Raw genomic sequence first — 16,189 nt, forward strand, 5'->3', positions numbered from 1 at the left:
GGGCAGGGGGGCATGTCAACATCTCTGGGCCAGACAGAGCCGTCCATCCCAGCAAGAGGGCTGGTCCTCTCAGCCACAGGCCCTGGTGATTTGCTCCTCCTCAGATCTTGCCAGCACCATCGATAGCCCCCGACATCCACACCACCAATGAAGCCATATATCAGCACTCTGAGGTTGGCCTCCTTTTGCAGCCAGGCATTAAGTGACTTACCCATTTCAGCACCAGGATTAGGACTGGAATCAGGTCTTTTTTCTCAGAAAACACCCCCAAAAATGAATATATAGTAGTTACAGGCAGTTCTGAAATCAATCTGCCTAAATTTTTTTTTTCAACCATTTTAACTTTTTTTTTTGCTGACATATAACACTGTATTAGTTTAAGGTATACAAAATAATGATTTGATATTATATGTATATATTGCAAAATGATTACCATAGTGAGTTTAGTTAATATCCATCACCTTGCATAGTTACAATTTTTTTTTCTTGTGATGAGAACTTTCAAAATCTAATCTCTTAGCAACTTATCTGCCTAAATTTCTGTCTCAGCCTCATGCTTCCAAGCTTTGTGACCTTGGACAAGTCATTTAACTTCTGTGAGCCTCTCATTTAACCTCGTGAGCCACAGTTTCCTCATCTAAGGAATGTGGGAACTAACCGCCTCAGAGAGCTGATGAGGTAGATTCAGTGAGCTGGCATTCGTAATGCTCTCAGCTCAGTGCCTGGTTGGTTGCAAGTGCTCTGTGGGCTGGCCATTACCATTAAGATGCATGGGGCTTCCCTGGTAGTACAGTGGTTAAGAATACGCCTGCCAATGCAGGGGACACGGGTTCAAGCCCTGGTCCGGGAAATTCCCACATGCCGCGGAGCAACTAAGCCCACACGCCACAGCTACTGAGCCTGCACTCTAGAGCCCTCGAGCCACAACTGCTGAAGCTCGCGCATCTAGAGCCCGTGCTGCGCAACAAGAGAAGCCACCGCAATGAGAAGCCCGAGCACTGCAATGAAGAGTAGCCCCCGCTCACCGCAACTAGAGAAAGCCCGCGCGCAGCAACGAAGACCCAACACAGCCAAAAATAAATTAAAATCAAATAAATTTTTTTAAAAAAGAAAAAGACGCAGCCAGCCATGGCCCAGCAACTGCTGCACCCCTCTGAACCCCAACTAAGACCCAGTCTTCTCCAGTAAAGTAGGGAGAGGGAGTAGGGAGCCTCATCTAGCCTCACCTGCCCTGGGGCCCTGTGAGCCAGCCCATGACGGGGCCTTGGGGCCTAGAGACCCTGACTTTCCCTCTCTTGCCCCTCCCTCCTCAGTTGTGGCCATGCTTGGGATGCTGTCACCCTCCAGCCGGGGAGCTCTCATGACCACGGCCTGCTTCCTCTTCATGTTCATGGGGTACGTGTGCATGAGTGGGGTCCCAGGGCTGGCGCCGGCTGCCTGCACTGCAGCTAACAGGTCCCCTTGGTGTGGATCCCTTCCATCTCCCCACAGGGTGTTTGGTGGATTTTCCGCCGGCCGTCTGTACCGCACTCTAAAAGGCCATCGGTGGAAGAAAGGAGCCTTCTGTGTAAGTGTCCCAACCCTCCTCCCCGTGTTCTTGCGAGGCCAAGAAGCTTCCTCCTGGGCTCCTCGAGAGCAGCATAAGCAGGCTCTGGTGGGGGTTTAGGGCCAGGTGCTGGGCAGCAGCCTGATGGGTGGGAGGAGCACACCCAAGGGCCAGGAGAGCTGGGCTCTCACCCCTGGGTGCTTACCTCTGAGGCCTTAGTAGCCGCATCCATGAAAAGAGGGAATTGAACTTAGATGATTTTTAGCCTACATTGTCCCATGGCTCAAGCACAAGAAGAAATAGGGGATTCAGAATAACAGGATTTAGACACCATCCCAGGTGTCAAAGTTTAAGGTCAAAACCTGATCAGCAGGGCAGCTGTGAGAACACCCTACCCAGCAGAGTAAGGAGAGAATTACCTGCCAGGGGCGGGAGAAGCCAGGCCCCACGTAACCGTCAGCCTGTTTTCCAGACTTTGGGGCCTCTGTGCCTCTTCAATAAGGTCAGCTTCTGGTGTTCACTGTCCTCCTGGTGGTGAGGAGAGTTCTTGGCAGCAGAAAAGACCACAGAAACCAGAGGATGCCTGGGAGTGGACCCTGCCTCCCAGGGAGCCCTGAGCCCCTTCTCCCAGAGCAAGTGAGCCCTTAGAGGACCAGGGAAACCCCTGGTGCCAAATTCAGAGAAGCCTCTAGACCCAGGCCTTCTGAAACCATTCTCACAGCTATCAAAAGAGCAGGGGAACTCAGGCTATCCCAGCTCTGGCAAATACCCCTGGCAGTTAATAAGCCCTCAGTATAGAAGAGCTGTGACAGTGGTTGTTCTAGAAAGATCAAAAAGAGTTTCCTAAATTCTTGACACATCAGGTGTTTTTCTCAGGCTACTGTGTGCTAAGACCCAGGGATCTTCAGAGCTGTAAAACCCAGCCCTCTCCTCACCTGGTGAGACTTCCCTGATGAGGTCTCCCACCAGATACCCTCCAAGTCTCCCTGTACTGGTGCCACGGCAAACCCTGTCTCTCTGCCCCAAACCTGCTCCCTGCATCCAGTGGCACCATCATCCACCCGGGCCCCCAAGGCAGTCACCTGGGTGGCTCCCCTTCTTCCTCCTACTCACTAGCGCCCCCGCCTCCTCTCATACATCAAGTGTGGATGGTTCTCCTGCCAGATAGTCCACGAATTCCTTCCCATCTCCATCCCCAGGACTCCTGCCCAGGTTCAGGCATCTTTCCCTCCTGCCTGGGCCCTTGGCCGTCCTAGGCCTCCTCAGTTTCCCTGCAAGATTCTGACCCTTCCCTGGTGTGGAGCTCCGCATCGCTCCACAGGCGGGCCTCTGCTGCAGCCGCAGCCGTGCAGGTGTACAACTGCTCTTCTCTCCTCCAGCCTCTGCGTGGGCAGCTAAGTCTTAGGTCCGGGGTCACTCTTCCTCCCCCACCGATTCTAACTTCAGGGTCCCCCTTGGCACCCCAGGGGGGCCTGGGCAGAGCCTTGTGCCTATGAGTGCCACTTATGTTGTTCTCCATTTATGGGTCTGAACATTTTTCCTGTTCTTCCTGGTATCTAGCACAGTGCTCAGTCCATACATTTCAGCCAGGAGGACAGACGAGGAGTTCTCTGCTACACAGCAGAGTAAAGTAGGAACACACAGGAAGGGGGGAAATGACATTTGAGCTGGGCCTCGGAGAGGAGGGTTTCAACTGGATGGAAGCAGCCAGCAAGGAGGCCTCAGGTTCTGGAATCTCCGGGATCCCAGTCCTGGCTCCGTTATTTCCTTGGTTGGTAACCTTGACCAGCCCTCTGAGCCTCGGTTTCCCCATCTCTCCAGTGGGGACTGGTTGCACCTAAGTCTCAGGTCGTTGTGTGGTTGGAAGGAGACTGTATACAGAAGGCCACTGGTTCAGCACTGGCACTCAGACGGCAGATCCCTGAGATGCTGATGACTCTACCTCATGAAGGCCCGGGGTCAGGGACGTGGAGAGCAGTGGCCAGTTAGTGGGTGTGGGAGGCTACAGGCTAAAGGTAAATAAAACTGGCCGTGAAGCTGAGCACCAGATTGCAGGGAGCCTCAGGCCTCACGGGCAGACCCTCTTGGGTGCTCCGGCAGCCGCAGTAGTAAAGGAGGCTTCACTGTAGGTCTAGGGCTTTGGTTCCCAGTGCCTGAGCCCCAGCCCCAGAAGTCTTGACTGGATAGAATACACCGCAGGGCGTCAGGAGCAGGGCCTCTGGAGTCAGACTGCCTGGGTTTGAATCTCTGCTCCACCCTTAACTGACTGTGTGAAGTTGGGGTGTGGGGTATTTAACGTTACTGGGCCTCTGTCCTCTTCTTGAAAAGGGGTAGTGACAGTGCTTCCCATCTAGGCCTGTAGTGAGGATTGGGTGAGATGATGGATTCATGTGGAGGCGAGCACCCACCGCCCCTAAGACTCAGTTAAAGCTTACCCACCACTCTGGACAGTTTGGGTTGAGGTCCAGACCTACGTGTTTAGTAAAACTTTTATTTGATCATTCCTATTCAACAAATGCTTATTGAACACTACTGTGCTCTGAGTGCTGGGAACACATCAGTGAGCAGGACCTGATCCTCCCAAGAGCTTATGTCTGTGGGGGTAACAACAGCACATGATTACGAACACGGATGAGGGCGAGGACGGTGCGGTTCAGGGATCCAAAAGGACAGAGAGCAGGAGGCTTGCCTAGTCTGGGGGTCAGGGAATGCTTTCTGGAAGGGTTTATCCTTGAGCTGAGTCCTACAGGACAGGGAGGGCTTGAGAACCTCTAGTCGGGGAGCCCTGATGGGGCAGGTGGGAGCTCTCCCTAGATACAGCTCCCTAGCCTGGTCTCTCTTGCTTCCAGACGGCGACATTGTACCCTGGCGTGGTTTTTGGCATCTGCTTCGTATTGAATTGCTTCATCTGGGGAAAGCACTCATCAGGGGCGGTAAGTGCCCTCCCCAGCAAGGGAGGGCCAGCTGTGCTCAGGCCCATTCCTGCAGGTCACTTCCTGCTGCTTCCTTCCCTTTTCTAAAGCCCCAGAGGGCTGGCCACGTTTTCTCCATCCCTATGCATCCATCTGTCTTGCCCTTCCTGTGGGCTCTTTCACACAGCTGACCAAAGCTCACTTCTCTAAAGGGAGATTTCCACAGTCCAGGGGCCAACTGGGGAATTTCCCTCGTCTCAACCAAGGGAAAGCTGCTTGGTATGACTTGATGAGGTCAGTCTCCCAAAACAACGCTCTCCTCCTAGTGTCCCTGCCCCGAGCTCAGCACCAGCCCCCCGTGAGGATTGTGGACTCAGCTGGGGGTGGGGAGATGGTCTTGATGGGTTAGCTGCGGGAGAGGTGGGGCAGGTGTTTGCCATCCCGGCCTCAGCGGAGAGAACGGCCTCCCCTCCACTGGCAGGTGCCCACAGAAGGTGCTTGGGTGAGGCTTGCAGTCCGGGCTGCCGGAGGACTGGGTCCTCCCCAGCGGTCCAGGGAGCTGCCCTCAGGAAAGACAGGGTCATGCTCTTCCTCTCACTTCCTCTTTTTTATACCTGTCTCCCTTCTCTCTCTCAACATTTTTCTCCCAGTTACCAGCTGCTCACTATAAACACTCATTGCAGAAATTTTAGAAAGGAAACGTGCCCCCTGCAATGGAAGCGTAGAGTCCTAACCACTGGACTGCCAGGGAATTCCCTGTTTTTGCAGTCTTTTAACCTCTTTTTAGATATATTTAAAATGGAATAATGTAATCGTAAAATTATAAACTAATAGCAAACATTTTTATAGTGCTTACTTTGGAATAAGTATTGTTCTGAACACTTTACAAAGATTAATTCATTTCTTCCATTTTGTGTGAGTTGTAAAAACCTCAGACTGTGCAGAGGGGAATTTAAAAAAAAATGAAAAATCAATTCCAAAGCCCCATACTCCATCTGAGGAAATGCTGTTAACTTTTTGGTGTAGGCCTCTCCAGGCATGTATGCATATAAGTATTGGGGTGTTTTTATTAAAATGGAGTTCTCTACATACAGTTTTATATCCTGCTTTTTTCACTTCATGGTATATTGTGGTGTTTTCATTGAGCGAAATTGGGAACGCACTATTTGTGCACTTCTGTATTTTCCCCTTCGTTTTCACTTAACAGACCACACGTAATTTCTCTTCATTCCGGCCCTTCCTCTCCCCTTCATGCTCTCAGCCCCTCCTTCCTTGTTCTTTCCCCACGTCCTCCCTGGTGACAAGCTCCTGTAGGATGCCGTGGTTCCTTCACTTCATGGCTCAACTGGCCCTCCATCTGCCCTCTGCTTTTCCCGGGGCTGGGGTCAGCCCCAGGACAGTCTGGCCAGGAGCCCTGTGGGGGGGCGTGTCTGCAGGAGCTTCCCCACCATGGTGGTCCTGCTGTGCCCTTCCTGCCCTGGGACCCAGAAGGTCCCCCCTCCCCCTGCACGACCCCAGCCTGGGCTTCAGGGTTTGTGGAGCCTCACGGTGCTGTGCCCACAGGTGCCCTTCCCCACCATGGTGGCCCTGCTATGCATGTGGTTCGGAATCTCCCTGCCCCTTGTCTACCTGGGTTACTACTTCGGCTTCCGCAAGCAGCCATATGACAACCCTGTGCGCACCAACCAGATTCCCCGGCAGATCCCTGAGCAGCGGTGGTACATGAACCGATTCGTGGGGTGAGTCTCCGGCAAGGGCCGGGCGGGGGCTTCTGGAGTAGGCAAGGCCAACGTTCCCCTGAGCCATCTCCTTGGAAAGACATGGACAGGGGTACCCTCCCCCTGTGGGGGCTATGACAGGTGCTCCTGCAGCCCCGGCTGGCTCTAGTAGACTTCCTGAAAGCTTAGCTTCACTCCAAGATAGAGAGGACCAAGTTGTAGCCAGACTCGGTGTTGGCCAGGGAAGGGGTGGAGTGGAAAGGTGCAGGGTGACAGGTAAAGACTACCTTGGACCTTGGGCAAGTCGCGCCACCTCTCTGTACTTCAGTTTTCCCATCTATAAAATAGGGAGAATGATGCCCACCTCTTGAGAGGCTATAATGGTACAAAAGCATGCCGAAAGATTTAGACCCACCAGACAGTGGAAGCATTCTCAGTCTTGCTGGCTCAGGAGGGAGCCCGAAGCTTCCAGCGGCCCAGACCTCCCAGCATTGTTAACCCTCCCGTTCTCTGCAGCATTCTCATGGCTGGGATCCTGCCCTTTGGCGCCATGTTCATCGAGCTTTTCTTCATCTTCAGTGTGAGTACTGCTACTTGCTCCCCACCCCTCACCTTCACCCGCACTAGCCTAGTCCCTACCCCTCCACTTAGGTGCTCTGCCTCTTACCACCTGTGACATTTCAGACAGACCTTTTAGCCTCTCAGAGCCCCCATTCTTTGCCCTAAAATAGGGTAACAGTCCTGCCTCTCGGGACAGCTTGGAAGGGTACGTGAGATGTGCCACATGTACGGGGTCTGGTGTGGGAAGGGCTCAGTAAACAGAAGCTGCTTTGGCTGCTTTAGCAGTATTGCAGTCAGTCACCACCATTATTAATATCATTGTTGCGTCTGCTTTGACTTCTGGGTCCCTACGTGTCTTTACCTAAGTTACTCAAAACTCCTAGGAAAGTGGGGGGATGATGCCTAATTCCCAGGATCATCATGAGGCTGGAACGTGATAACGTCTATAAAAGGCACAGCGCCTGGCATTCAGGAAATGCTTGTTAACTTGTAGCTGCTGTTGTAATGATGATTACTCCTCTCCCAGGCATGCCAAGATGAAAGTTGGCAGAACAGTTCTTCAGAGCCATCTAAGTCCAGCTGACCCAGCTCAGCGCCTAGCATGGAGGGAGGGTCTTGCAATAAGTCAGTGCTGGACAAGCATCCACTCCTCTGGAGTGGCCCAGCCTGTCCCTACTGAGACCCCCTCGCCCACCCAGCCCTGCCTAGGACGGGTTGGCTGCCTGGGCAGGGAGTCTACATCTGTTCTGTTTGTGTGACACTGGGCCAATCACCAGCCTCTCTGAACCGTGACGTCTTTCACTGTAAAATGCCATGCTTTCATAGGCTGACACGTGGTGGTGTACGTAAAGCACGTAACACTATGCCTGGCACGTGGTGAGCTGCCCCAGGTCGTGGCGGCTGCCGTGTAATTTTGATTGGGGTGGGATTCATTATTTTCCGCAAGCTGCTGAGTTCAGGCGGGGGCCACCCATCTCAGGATCAGCCATGCCCCAGCCCCTCCCTAGGAACCTTTTGCTCCAGGGAGGAGAGACCAGTCAGCCACAAGCCAGGCTCGCAGGCCCCAGTGGTGTCATGATGGTGTCTCCAATCCTGCCAGTCCTGACTAAGGGATGGAGTTCCCGAGCACAAGCAGGGAATGCCAGGGGAGTGGGGGCAGGCTACCTGAAGGCCGGCTGCGGTATATCCACAGGCAATCTGGGAGAATCAGTTCTATTACCTTTTCGGCTTCCTGTTCCTCGTCTTCATCATCCTGGTGGTGTCCTGTTCGCAAATCAGCATCGTCATGGTATACTTCCAGCTGTGTGCAGAGGTGAGGGGAATTGGGCCGGCAGTTTGGGGTGGGGGCAGCTGGGTCCAGTATTGAATTGGATCAGTGAGGCTGTCTGGGTTTCTCCTGTGGTCCTGCCTCTTCTGGCCATGAGGTCTTGGGCATGTACATCACTTCCCCTTGCAGAGCCTCCATTTGTTCAGCTGTAGACTAGAGTTAATGATCCCTACCTCACTGCATAGTCTTGCAGGGAAGTCACCACGACCTAACGACAGTAGGCTCGTCCGTACTGAGTCCACTCCAGTAGTGGTTTCTTCAACAGCTGATGCAGTTTGGGTGACCTGCCCTCCATGTGGGGACTAGCTCTTGATGGGCAAAACAAGGGCTCTGGGACAGACAGCCTGAGCTGAAACGCTGGCTCCTCTGTTAGTAGCTCTGGATCTCGGGCAGTCGTTTAACCTCCGTGTGCCTTCCGGGCCTAGCTCACAGGGCTGCTGCGAAGATTCAATGAGCTGATTCACATAGAGCACTTAGAACAATATGTGGCACGTGGTGAGCGTTTGCTCAAGAAATGCTAATGTTGTTAATAGTGTTCTTTTGTTGTTGCTGATTTTTTTAAATTGAGATATAATTTATAAACAGTAAAGTTCACCCTTTTTAATCTACAGTTCTGTAAGTTTTTAGAGATGCCTACAGTTGTGTAACCACCATCACAGTCACGGTATAAAAAGCTTCGCATCACCCCAAATATTACAGTTCTTACCCAGGGTCTTTAGTTCCTCAGGCAGCTCTGAAACTTGGGGAAGAGGTTCTGCCTGGAGACAGCTATGACCCTTCTCTGTTTCCTCCTCAGGATTACCGCTGGTGGTGGAGGAATTTCCTAGTCTCCGGGGGATCTGCATTCTATGTCCTGGTCTATGCCATCTTTTATTTTGTTAACAAGGTACCACCCTGCATGAGGGAGCCCCCTAGCCCTTTCAGGGCAGGATTGTGGCGGGGAGGGTGCTGGGGAAAAACCCTAAGTGTCTAAGTCTTACTTTTCTGCCAAGAATGAGGAGGACCAAAGTCATCCTAGAACTGTTACTGCTCTTAGAACATAATCTTTTTAGGAAAGAGAGTATGTTTGGGTGACAAAAGCCTTCAGGATAAATGACAATGAGAATGTTGTATGCAAAACCTGTGAGATACAATCAAAGCAGAACTTAAAGGGAGTATATCACCTTACAGTGCTTTTAAGAGGAAATAAGAGAGACTAATACAGTGTTCACCTCAAGATGACAGAAAAAAAAAAAAAAGAACAGTAACTTGAAAGAATGAAAGTAAATGAGAAGAGTTAATAAAGGTAAAAGCAGAAACTGCTGAAGTAGGCTTTAGCGCCCAGATTTAGGAACTCGGCTATACTCACAGAGCTCACCGTCCCCAAAGAGTGACGTAAGAGTAAGAATACAGATCCCCACAGCAGGCTTATTAGATTTGTGTGTAACACAAACCAGATGGGCCATTGAGAGGAGTCTGGGGTCACTCTGGCGGACCCCATGTTACCTCTGGAGCTTACGCTGAAGACAGTTTTACCCGCTGTACTTTGGGTATCCAGGACCCCAAACCGAGAAGTCCTCTGCTTATAACCAGGGTGTATTCCCACACTAGAGGCATAGGTCAGCTGGGTGAAGCTTGGAATTCCCTTTCCCAAAAACGTCAGGTTGGAAAGGACTGTCCAGATATTTGAGTGCGGTGCCGCACCCCCGCTTCCAGTTTGCGGACTGCCCTCTTCTCCAGCGATCCCAGCAAGTGATCATCTAGCTCAGGGGCCAGCAGGCCTGCTTCTGTAAACAAAGTTTTATTGGCACACAGCCACGCTTGTTCATTTACATATGGTCAAGGCTGTTTTTACACTACAATGGCAGAGTGGAGTAGTTTTGACAGAGGCCACGTGGCCTAAACTATTTATAATCTGGTCCTTTAAGAAAAAGCTCGCTGACCTCTGCCCTGGCACATCCAGCAACAGAAGTCACTCCCTCCTGATGCTCCCATTCTCTTTGGATAGCTCCTGTCATTATCAAGGCCTTCCTTAAGTCACACTGAAATCTGCCTCCCTGTAAATTCCATCTTCAGACCACAGTCTTGTTCCTGGAATCCTGCAGAACAAATCTAATTTCCCTTCTCTACAGCCCTTATTAATCAGAACTATTTTGAATGGAAAGTGACCAAAACCAGTCCCAACTGGCTTAAGCAAAAAAGAGAATGTTTTGGCTGATGTAAGTTTAATAAGAAGTTGGAGTTCTAGCTTCAGGCTTGGTTAGATCCAGCAGCTCAGATGGTATCAGGGCTCTGTGTTTATTCCTCAGCTCTGTGTGTGTTTTCTTGGCTTCAATCTGTAGGCAGGATCTTTCCACAAATAGAAGGATGACCAATAGCAGCCCTAGAGTCTCCTTTTCTCAGCTTTGCAGCTCTAGAACTAAAAGAACATCTTTCTTCTATCATTATGTTATAAACCCCAGGGAAGACACTCATTGGCCCAGGCTACATGCCATCCCTCACTGTTCTTCATGTCCAGTAGGATGGCATACGCTGATTGACTAGCTTAGGTTTTGTATTAGGACCGACAGCCCCAATAGGACCACAAAGTAGGGAGTGGGTACCCGAGACACCAGGAAGAAGGAAGACAGGAGCCAGTGTTGGGCAAGCAAAACCTGCTACCATAGCCGCCTACACAAGGGTCACATTTCAGCCTCCTGCCCTTCCTGCCTGTGGCCCAGCCTTTCTTCTCTGCTCTAAAAACCTCCTCCAGCCCCAGAGCCCTGTCTGTAAAATGGTGGCCTTGGCCTGTCTGAACTCTAAGGAACTTTCCAGCGCTGCCTTTTTGCCTCATCCCTTTCCTGGTTTTACCACTGGATTTACCACTGCCCTGTTTCCCCCCTCACCTTCACCCCATCTTCAGCCGTAAGAAAGCTCATAAAAGGAGACATAGGCAGTTGAGCTGGAAAACATGGCCTTCACCCCTAGTTTGAGGACATTTGACTTCAGGGAGACGGTCTCAAACAGTGACCCTTATTGTTTTCTTCTGGGCTCCTGGCATTTTGTGGCCATTTGTCTTCCCATGAGCCCTAGAACAGGCCCCACTCAGGCCCTGGTGGGCTGGGCAGGTCTTGATACCAAGGTCCTAGATTAGTTCCACTTGGCCCAGCAAACCCCACCACACCCCAGATTCCCTAGCATCCCTTCCCAGGCCTCAGAACTCTGCAAAGGAGTTCAAATGCTGCAAGATAAAAATCCCCATGAGAGAGTAACGAAAGTGACAGAGCGCACTCAGATGGACAGGACTGTAGGCTGAGACAGGCTCATGGTGGCTCTCTGTTCCTAAAGCCAGGAGCCCTGGACGCCTCTCTCCTGCCCCCACTTCCTGTGCTCCAGCATCCAGGAGTCTCACTGTACTGTTCTGGGGACTGTGGCGAGTGAGGAAGTGACAGCTATGGCCATTGCTGCCTTTGTCATTCTGGCACTGGCCCCTGAGGTCAGCCCCATCTCCCAGCGAGCTCCCAGGCCCTTCCCCAGGAAGACTCCCACTCCCTCCTACCCCCGCAGGAAATGTCCTGAGTCAATGGATTTGGGCCTTGGGCTCTTAGCCCTCTAGCCCCAGGTTCAAATCCCAGCTCCTTCTGTTTCCCGGCTGTGTAACTGTGCCCCATCTGTAAAGTGGGTTAATATCCTACCATGGTGGTGGTGAGCATCCAAGGCAGTGCACGGGCCCTGGTACTGCTGAAGGTCCACCGTGACTGTGAGACCCACCTGCCCCTCGCTGCCCACCTGGGGCAGGCCCCTTCCCCTTGCCAGTCTTCAGCTTCACCACGAGATCAGTGAGAAGGTAGGGGGACACCCAGTTGGCCACGGCAGGCTGGCACTAAGCGTGTCCCCTCTCTTCTCTCCCCTGCTCATGCCCCAGCTGGACATCGTCGAGTTCATTCCCTCGCTCCTCTACTTTGGCTACACGGCCCTCATGGTCCTGTCCTTCTGGCTTCTCACGGGCACCATCGGCTTCTATGCAGCCTACATGTTTGTCCGCAAGATCTACGCTGCTGTGAAGATAGACTGATGGGGGTGGACCGTGGCCTGGCCCACTCCATCCACGGACAGGAAGCCACCCCGCGTGGGGAACTGCAGGCACGTAAAATAAAATAACTCCTGCTCGTTTGGAATGTAACTCCTGGCACAGTGTTCCTGGATCCTGGGGCTGCATAGGGGGCGGGAGGGCCTATAGATAAATCTTGCATTTTTCTTCATCATCTTATTCCAGTTCTGTTGGGGATGAGTTTTTTGTGGGTTGTTTTTCTTCAGTGCTAAGATCCCTCCAGCAGGAACTCTCAGACCTGTTTATTCAGGTTTATTTTTGGTTTGGACTTTTTTCCTTAGTTTTTTTAACAAATGGATCCAGGATGGATAAACCCATCAAGACACTGGGTTCTGGTCACTGTCTCCACCTCAGTTCCTCAGGGCTGTTGGCCACCCCACGACTAACTGGAAGAGGAAACGCCGGGCCTGCCAGGCTCCAGCGAGATTTCGGAGCCTCTTGCTGCCCGTCCTCGCCATTGATGCCGCGACAAAGCACAGCTCAGCCCGGACACGCATCCTCAGTGCCAACCAGCCTCTTCCAGCCCCTTTTCCTCCCTCTTCTCTCCTCCCCAGCCTCCTCCCAGGGCTGCTCGAGGTGGGGCTTCCCGCCAGGCCTCCGGTCATCTTGTCACTGGGAGCCCAGGTCTTGGTTGCTACAAGGAAATCCCCTGGAAGTACTGGGCACCAATGCCCCAGGACAGCAGGAGTTGCCCCTGCTCAGAGCAGTGAGAGTTTTCTGGACCGGAGGAGAGACTTGCAATGAACTGTCTTCGTGCCAAGAAACCCTGGATCCAGGGCCAAGTGTTTCCAGAGCCAAACCAAGCATCCATGTGTGTGTGTCTGGGCTGAGGGTCCTCACCCCACAGGAGGCTCCTCAGCCCCTCCCTTGTGGGGGTCGCTGCTCTTTGCAGAGTGTGCTAGGGTGGGCCCTCTCCTCCATTTCCAGGGCGGGACAAGGCCTGGAGACCGCAGATCCCCTCCTTTAGGTGGCTGGGAAGAGGCAGTCTCCCTGACATCCCCCAGCCTTAGTGCCCATACACAGCTCTTTTAGCCAGACCCCTCCCCTCCACCTCCTGTCTGAGTTCTTGTCTCCTTTGAGGAACACCCAGAACACTGGTTGCGAGAAGGAAGATGGAAAGTAAGTTCTGTCATTCCTTCCCCGAGTCCCAGGAATAGGCAAGGAGCCTAAGAAAGAGGAGCTGACGTGCAGGCCTGGCTCCCCTGTCAGCGCCCACTTCTCCTAACCCACCCCCCGCCCCCGTGCGTGTCACAAGACGTCTGCTCTTAAGCTGCAAGAGACCAAACCCACCCTGGGGTTAGGGTTCAAGTAGCAGCCACTCACCCTGGCTGCAGCCCCTTGAGGAAGACAAAGCTCAGGATGCTGGCTGAGCTAGGAACACACCACCCTCCCCGCCGTCCTCCCCCCGCACTCTCCCAGCAGCCCTCACCAGCTCCACCAGTCAAACCGGTGATCTTCTCAACCTTGCCTCACAGCGACTCCGCAGTGCCAAGCGGCGTCCACCAAGAATCAGGTTGGAGGAAAGGGAACCCAAGCAGTAGAGTATGATAATGGAGTCTTCTTCATTCGAATTTTGGATTTTTTCCCTAAGAGATTCTCTTTTTGGGGGGAGTGGGGAAACGGACTCCTCATAAAGGGTTCAAACAGCATCGATTTTTCTGACTTTTTAAATCATCATCATCATTATTTTTAATTAAAAGACGCCTGTATGCCTTTTTTTGGTCCAATTGTAAATAAATATGTCATTGTCCTGTTGTCATGTCTCTTGAACCTCTTTAAGGGTCTGAGGTGAGACACATTCCCCAAATGTGCTGAGCTGAGTGGTTTCCCTCAAAGCTCGGTCTCGTGTCAAGGCTCTCTAGGGCCCAGGCCACTGCTCTTCCCCTGCCTGGTGCTTGTTCATAGCCTCTGCCATCTGCTTAGCCCCTTGATACTGAATCACTAAGCATGCCCCTCTGGTCCCACAAGTAGGAGGTGGTAATCATGTGTGAGCTTTGGTAGCAGTGAGACCTGGCTTTTAAATGATTTCCAGCTCCAGTATTTTGCTGCTAACTCACTTCACCTCTCTGTCATGTAAGACACCTTCAGCTGCAGGCAGTGGAAATGGGTCACACAGCCTAAAGCCCCAAGGAGGATTGACTAGCTCATAAGTCAGCAAGGAAAGGAGTGGTTTGGCTTCAGGTCTGGGTAGATCCAGGGGCACAAAGGATAGCCTTAAGATTCTCCCTGTCTCCACTGTGCTTTTCTCTGTATCGTTTGTCCCATTGTCAACAGTCTTCTTTCCTGTGGGGGAGGCAGGGAGAGCATGGCACAGGTCACTCTAGGCTTACATTAGCCAGTTTAGAAAGCCCAGAAGAAAAAGAAAGACATCTTATGTCAGTACACTCAATATTGATAAATCCCAGGAAAGGTCTCTGATGGGCCCGGCTTGGGTTACTGTTCATACATCTTGGACCAATCACTATATCCTGGGTGATAGAGTCCTATTACAGGCTGCATACCCCAAGTGTACTGGATACTGTGAATTTCAGCCCACCAGAGTCACGTGGAATGGGTGATGAGGAAAGAACAGTTAACCACAGTAGGGTATGCACAGCAAACAAAAACAACATTTGCCTGTTAGACCCACCCACTCCAGTGCCAAACCTCAGTGAGAAAGGTGCTGGTTGCCATTCATGGGATACTTCCTGTGTTCCAGACACTGTTACAAACACTTTCCATGTGTTAGGCCATTTAATCTTGAATATGATCCTCTGAAGCATGTTCCGTTATTTCATTTAAAAAATTAATTTCCGTTATTTAATTTGAAAGAGTCCAATGATCAATTCGTTCTTTCCTCCCTTTTACGGAGGAGGTAACAGGCACCAGTAGTTCAGGTAGCCTGCTGGGGGGGGTCCCATGGCAAGTGAGTGCTGGAGTAGTACTCAACTGAAGCAGCCAGACTCCAAGGCCTGGTCTTCCAAACACTACTATAGCTGCTTTTTTAAAAGAATGTGTATTTTTAAAAAAAAAAGTGTATTTATGTTTATATTTTTAATATAAATTATAATTGATAGAAACTACACCATTTGATATGTTCTGTTGTGTGTGTGTGTGTGTGTGTGTGTGTGTGTACAATTTATTTATTTTATGGCTGTGCCGTGTAGCATGTGGAATCTTGGTTCCCCAACCAGAGGTCAAACCCGCAACCCCTGCAGTGGAAGTGTGGAGTCTTAACCGCTGGACCACCAGGGAAGTCCCATGTTTTGACATATTTATATATCATGAAACCATCACCACAATCAAGATAGTGAACATATTCATCGACCCAAGTTTCTTCATGTCCTTTGTAATCCTGGCTTCCAGCCTCTCACCATTCCTGTTTTCTGTCACTACAGATTAGTTTACCTTTCCTAGGGCTTTATATAAATGAAATCATATGTATGCTTTTTTTGTCTTTTTTCATTCAGCGTAACTATTTTGAGATTAATCCACATTGTTATGTATATCAGTAGTTCATTCCTCTATATTTCAGGGTATATGAAATCCCATTGTATGGCTATACCATAATTTGTTTATCTACTTATCTATTGACAGACATTTGTGTCTCAAGTTTTTGTCTATCACAAAGAAAATTGCTGTGGGCTTCCCTGGTGGCGCAGTGGTTGAGAGTCCGCCTGCCGATGCAGGGGACACGGTTTCGTGACCCGGTCTGGGAAGATCCCACATGCCGCGGAGCGGCTAGGCCCGTGAGCCATGGCCACTGAGCCTGCGCGTCCGGAGCCTGTGCTCCACAACGGGAGAGGCCACAACAGTGAGAGGCCCGCGTAACGCAAAAAAAAAAAAAAAATTGCTGTGAATAAGTGAAGCAGTGAAATGGCTGGATCATATGATATTGGGAACGTTTAAGCTAAACTGCCAAGCTGTTTTCCCAGGTGGTTGTATGTATAATTTCACATTCCCATCAGCAGTATATAAGAGTTCCAGTTGCTCCACGTTCTGACACTTCCTGTGGTTAATCTTTTTAATTTCAGCCATTCTAACAGGTGCAAAATAATGTCTCACTGTGATTTCCAT

At 51.2% G+C, this 16,189-nt stretch overlaps 1 protein-coding gene across 1 annotated transcript in view; it reads left to right on the top strand.

Moving 5' to 3' along the window:
- The window catches only part of TM9SF4 (transmembrane 9 superfamily member 4), a 56,684-nt gene extending 42,796 nt beyond the window's left edge, over positions 1-13,888 (top strand). The window contains exons 11-18 of the mRNA XM_033839053.2: positions 1,314-1,395; positions 1,492-1,567; positions 4,396-4,479; positions 6,022-6,197; positions 6,693-6,756; positions 7,930-8,049; positions 8,861-8,950; positions 11,948-13,888. Coding sequence (XP_033694944.1) covers positions 1,314-1,395; positions 1,492-1,567; positions 4,396-4,479; positions 6,022-6,197; positions 6,693-6,756; positions 7,930-8,049; positions 8,861-8,950; positions 11,948-12,097 — 842 coding nt within the window. The 3' untranslated portion in view covers positions 12,098-13,888. The remainder of the gene's footprint in view (positions 1-1,313; positions 1,396-1,491; positions 1,568-4,395; positions 4,480-6,021; positions 6,198-6,692; positions 6,757-7,929; positions 8,050-8,860; positions 8,951-11,947) is intronic.
- Positions 13,889-16,189: the final 2,301 nt, after the last annotated feature.

The sequence above is a fragment of the Tursiops truncatus genome, chromosome 15, assembly GCF_011762595.2.
Source record: "Tursiops truncatus isolate mTurTru1 chromosome 15, mTurTru1.mat.Y, whole genome shotgun sequence".
Classification (NCBI taxonomy): Eukaryota; Metazoa; Chordata; class Mammalia; order Artiodactyla; family Delphinidae; genus Tursiops; species Tursiops truncatus.